The following is a 5,833-nucleotide window of genomic DNA, read 5'->3' on the forward strand; positions in this document are numbered from 1 at the left end:
AGGAAAGAGGCGGATTTGCCCTGCCAGACCTTAAACTTTACTATGAATCAGCAGCTTTTTGCTGGTTGAAAGAATGGTTACTTCTGGAAAACGCAGACATTTTGGATTTAGAAGGTTTTAATAATGTATTTGGATGGCATGCATACTTGTGGTATGATAAGGTCAAAGCACATAAAGCATTTAAAAACCATATTGTCAGGAAAGCATTGTTTAATGTTTGGATAAGATATAAGGACCTACTGGAAAACAAAACCCCAAGGTGGCTGTCACCGATGGAAGCGAAAGCTCAGAAAAAGCTCAATATGGAGGTCAAATGGCCGAAATATTGGGAAATTTTGGAACAAGATGGAGATAGACTGAAACTGCAGAGTTTTGAGAAATTAAAAAACAAAGTGTGAGACTGGCTTCATTATTATTAGATAATGGAGGCATATAATTTGGACAAGAAAATTGGCTTCCAGGTGGAAAAATCAAAATTAGAAACAGAATTGTTAGAACCCAAAACTAAGATTTTGTCAAAGATGTATAACTTGCTGTTGAAATGAAATACTCAGGATGAAACGGTGAAATCTGCTATGATTAAATGGGCACAAGATGTTGGGCATAACATTATGATGGCTGACTGGGAACAGTTATGGACCACAGGTATGAAGTTTACGGCATGTAATGCTTTAAGAGAGAATATTATGAAAATGATATACAGGTGGTACATGACACCAGTCAAGCTTGCAAAAATCTATCATTTGCCCGACAATAAATGTTGGAAATGTAAAGAAACTGAAGGTACATTCTTTCACCTTTGGTGGACGTGCCCAAGGATTAAGGCTTTCTGGGAGATGATCTATAATGAAATGAAAAAGGTATTTAAATATACCTTCCTGAAGAAACCAGAGGCCTTTCTCCTGGGCATAGTCGGCCAATTGGTGTTAAAGAAGGATAGAACTTTCTTTATGTACGCCACAACAGCAGCAAGAATACTTATTGCAAAGTACTGGAAGACACAAGATTTACCCACCCTGGAAGAATGGCAGAGGAAGGAGATGGACTATATGGAATTGGCGGAAATGACGGGCAGAATCCGAGACCAGAGAGAAGAGTCGGTGGAAGAAGATTGGAAAAAGTTCAAAGACTATTTACAGAAATATTGTAAAATTAATGAATGTTAGAACGATGCTGGATAGAAATTAAGTGGTTTTTAGCTGTAATTTTATAAGGGAATATGAAAAATGGATTACTAATAGGTAAAAATTGAATGTTACAATATTTTAAGATTAAAGACTAGGATAAACAAAGAGGGGAAGGATTTGCTGAACTAACAAACTGAATTGGAATACAAAAAAGGGAGGCGTGAGGAGGTCCGGGAAACAAGCAAATGAAAGATAAGTAATGGAAAGATTGAATTGTTTTTAACTACTTTTATTTTGTATTTTTGTTTTTTCTTTTTTCATTTTGTAATATTTTGAAAATCTTAATAAATATCTTTAAAAAAAAACTATATATCATAAAGACACCACAGTGAACGCTGTCTCTCATGCCAAGGAAACCAAACCCTGGGTAAGCGCCTGGAACTTCTGGAATCTTGTCCCACTCAAGAGATTGGGGTGACATGCAACAATACTATTAGTATCCAGGTTGTTGTAACACCCTCCTGTAAATTAAAGTCACTCAAACAGCATGTCTGGGGGGGTAACCAATATGACATTTATTTGAGCAAACTATAGCATATGATTGTATAGAGCCACAGGAGTGTTCTCTTACTACAGTGGTTGTTTGCGATAGGTCACTCATAATAGCAAGCAATGATCAGGGCTATTATAACAAAATCCTCAGTTTCATGTTGAGCTTGAACCCAGGTGTCCCTTGCAACATCCCAGACCCATCTGCTGGCAATCTAGAGTGGGGAAAAGAGAAAATAATTGACCAATTACCTCAACAAAAATTTGAAAACAATTACCTTTCTTGCAGCAGGAGATCTTGCACAAATGATCAACTCCTTTAGGGACATTTTAAAAAAAATAAATATCTGTGAATTACAAGCACCACCATTTCAGAAGGGATCTTGAATAATTTCACCTGCAGATGGGCGTTAATTTGCATTTCCAAAATCAAGCTAAAGTAGTTTTAATAGCCCAATCTTAAACTCTGATCACAGACTCATGGAATTATTTTGCAACATGCAGTCAAAATACATGAATCTCTTGGCTTCCATATACAATCATTTGCTGTAATGGGCCTTACATTAACTGGAAGAACTGATCCAATGTGCATCTCTGGCTCATAGCTTCTGCTGTAACAAATTAGCTAAAGGAAAGGGCACATATCACAGTTACTTTAGGGTAATTTAGAAAAACGCAGGGGAAAGACACCTTGATAGTAGTTTATGGAAAGAGTAACAGTACAGAGAGTGGATGTGGGTCACAGCCACACCATGCATTTAGATCACATCGCTTCCCCCAAAGAATTCTGGGAACTGTGGTTTATCTCTGCAGGAAACCATGTGTATGGTATGGATATGACTATGGAGATGTTTTCCTCCTACAATGTGGAAGTACAGTGGTGCCCCGCAAGACGAATGCCCCGCAAGACGGAAAACTCGCTAGACGAAAGAGTTTTCTGTTTTGGAGGTGCTTCGCAAAACGAATTTCCTATGGGCTTGCTTCGCAAGACGACAATGTCTTGCGAGTTCCTGCTGGTTCCCCCCCTTTTTTCTAAGCCGCTAAGCCACTTATCAGCTGATCCGATCAGCAGATAAGCCGCTAAAAGCCGCTAATAGCGCTAATCCGTCAATGGGCTTGCTTCGCAAGACGAAAAACCGCTAGACGAAGAGAATCACAGAACGGATTCTTTTCGTCTTGCGAGGCACCACTGTATTTTTTCCATATAGCATGTAATGAATGGAATTTATTTCTAAAATCGCTACAAGATGTCAGGATGGCTTAAAAATATATACAGTACAAATTCCTGGGGGCCACTAATGAGCAAGCAGCAGAGACTGGCCACCATCCGAATGCAAACTCCCAGGTACATCTAGCTAGCTCTTACTGGAAACTAAATGCTGGACTAGATGGGCTTTACTAATCTAGTAAAGTAACTTAATATTTCTATATAACTAGAGCATATCAACAGGTGATCTGTTTTAAATGTTTTAGGTGGTTTTTGGTGTGTGTATGTGATGTAAACCACTTTGATTCTTTTGGTGAAATGGTGGCAATTTTATAAAAAACACTTATGTTTATTGTTTATTTCTTTACAAACCACACATTCATATAGAATATTACAAGGTGGTCTGCAAACCAAAAACCACAGTATTTCAATATAAATGCCAAGCACATCAGTAAGAGCTGGTTGGCAACGAGCCTTGGGTTTGAAAGGCCTGTCTGAATTATACAATTTTTAGAAGACATCTACAAACAAGCAAAAATGACTCCTGCTGAACCTCTATTGGCAAGAGCCCCACACGGCAGAGCCTGCTGCACTAAAGGCTCAGCACCTGGTAAAAGCCATCGGGGGGCATTGGGGGGGGGGGGAAATCACCAAAGGTGCCCCATCAGAAGACCTGTACAATTAAGTGGGGAGCATAAGGAGACAGGTGGTCCTGATGAGCTCTCGTCTGAGATGCACTATTCGACACAGGACACAGCTACGGTGCAGAGGAATGAAGGATTTCTTAAGCAGTTAGGTTTGGGGAGGGGGTTGTAACAAGTGTATTTCTTTACTCACATGTATTGACTGACCAGTCTTTTCCACAAGAAATACTTGGACCACATACTTGTAACGGTCATAGTTCAAATCCTTGACAGCTGCTAATAAATCTTCTGTGAGGCTTATACATATCGTGGAGCCATTCTGACCAGCATATTTAAAATCTTGAAGTTTGCTCTATTGAGAATTAAACACAGAGTTGCCGGTATTCATATAAAAAACATCTCTGTTGAAATTTTACACTCACTTTAACAAATATATATAACGATAGTTCTCCTGCTAATGAATTTTACAATTTTTTGTAATATTCATGAGTGAACACTCACACCCTAAATCTTGTACATTTTTGCAAACACAGTATTCAAATATTTTGTTTAGCTCAGTCAGTGAAACTACCTTAAGCAAAGTGTTCTTCCTAGAAGGCGTACTTCAGATTTTTATGCACAAAAACTTTTATTTTAAATGGAAAAGTCCACTACCACCTCCTGCACCTTTTCAGGTATTAAGATCACCAGAGGGAACTCTCTTGGTAGTTCCACAGCCCTCAGAAGTTCTGGTGGTGGTGGCCCAGAAGAGGGCATTTTGTAACCTGCCCTGGTTTTCAAATTCATGTAAATATTCTCTTTGAGTACAAAGGTTGTACATAAACCAAGACCATTTGAATTGTTCCTTAAAATCAAAATGCATCATATTAACATATAATAAAAAAACTGAGACCGATACCTTTACTATAGTAAACAATAGTCTATTATAAACCAGTTTGCATGGTCAAATAAATTTTGAGGCATTGAGCAACTGCTAGTAGTGAGTTTGTATACCGTGTATAAAGTTTAGAAGCAGAACTAGTGCGTCATAACAAATCTTAACTCTACCTTTAAGATCTCTTCAGCTTTCTTCCTTATTACATGAGCCTCACATTTTCTATAGGGTTCCATTCTGTATGTGTTCGCATATTTTGGTCTTGCAAAACTAGCCTTGAACGCCAAGAGCTCATTTCTTGCTATATCTGTAATAGACTCATCAGATGGGTCAAAACCTGGAATCTCATGGCTTGAAGCTCTGTGTCTCCCAATCTGTGAAGGCTGGAATGCCCCGTAATTAATTTAGGAATCACGTTATCACACTTTTAGGATTCATAATAATAATGCTTATTATTATTATTATTATTATTATTATTATTATTATTATTATTATCAAATAATAAGGCAAGGTAACAAAATTGTCCATTTGGCATTCACTGTCAACTCTTAACTTCTTAGCGAAAGTTTATCTTCAATGTATTTATCCAGAGTTTCCAACACTGAAATCAATGGGGAGCTTTGTTTGTAGCAGGCAGAGGTAGACTCAGGCTGCATACACACCCAGACCCTCCAAGTGTCCCTAATTTGCCAGGGACAGTCGTGTATTTACAGAAGCCATTTCAGTTTCTGATTTGATCCCGGAATGACCCGCTTTTCCTTGTTGTTGTTTAGTCGTGTCTGACTCTTCGTGACCCCCTGGACCAGAGCACGCCGGGCACTCCTGTCTTCCACTGCCTCCCGCAGTTTGGTCAAACCCATCAGAGAAATGTTGGAGGGTATGGAGTTATCCAACCCCCGAGCCATCTAAAGGCAGCCGTGTATAGGGAAGCTGCACAACGTTGCATGGAAGACAGAACCTGTGGCGTCTCAATACTGCTAGCTAGCATCTCACTGACTCCACAATAAACACGTGTTAGCGTGTGGGTCGATCAGAACTCAAATCACCACTTAGCCATGAAGCTCACTGGGTGATCTCAGGGCTTAGAGGAGAACTATGTACGAAAAGTGAGATCAATCGATCAATCAATGCAATCAATAAATATCGCAGTAGGGAAAGTGCAGGGAAAGCTCATTGTGCGGAGCAGGGGAGAACGTTCTGCCCGGGAAGGCTCAACCAATCAAGGCGCATGCGCACTTTGGACAGCCGCGCTCCCCGCCGCTTACCCGACTCAGTTCACTGTGCTTCCTCGACGCCCCCGAGTGGTGAGAAGGGATACTACTCAGCCTTTTCCTGGTTTTGTCCATGGCTTTGTCCGTATTCGCTCAGGCAAAACGGGGCGGGGCGGAGGGCGGCAGCCGCTCACAAGCTTTCCGACCAAACCGCCTGATAG

The 5,833-nt window shown here is 40.1% G+C and overlaps 1 protein-coding gene across 1 annotated transcript; it reads right to left on the reverse strand.

The window, feature by feature from the left end:
* Window positions 1-1,775: 1,775 nt before the first annotated feature.
* DYNLT2 (dynein light chain Tctex-type 2) lies at window positions 1,776-5,808 on the reverse strand. Its single transcript, XM_081188295.1, has 4 exons — window positions 5,667-5,808; window positions 4,575-4,784; window positions 3,721-3,879; window positions 1,776-1,891 (listed from the first exon to the last, which is right to left on the reverse strand). The coding sequence occupies exons 1-4, from the start codon at window positions 5,745-5,747 to the stop codon at window positions 1,781-1,783; spliced, it is 561 nt and encodes a 186-aa protein (XP_081044421.1). The 5' UTR covers window positions 5,748-5,808; the 3' UTR covers window positions 1,776-1,780.
* Window positions 5,809-5,833: the final 25 nt, after the last annotated feature.

The sequence above is a fragment of the Podarcis bocagei genome (assembly GCF_964188305.1).
Source record: "Podarcis bocagei genome assembly, chromosome: 3".
In the NCBI taxonomy this organism is placed as follows: domain Eukaryota; kingdom Metazoa; phylum Chordata; class Lepidosauria; order Squamata; family Lacertidae; genus Podarcis; species Podarcis bocagei.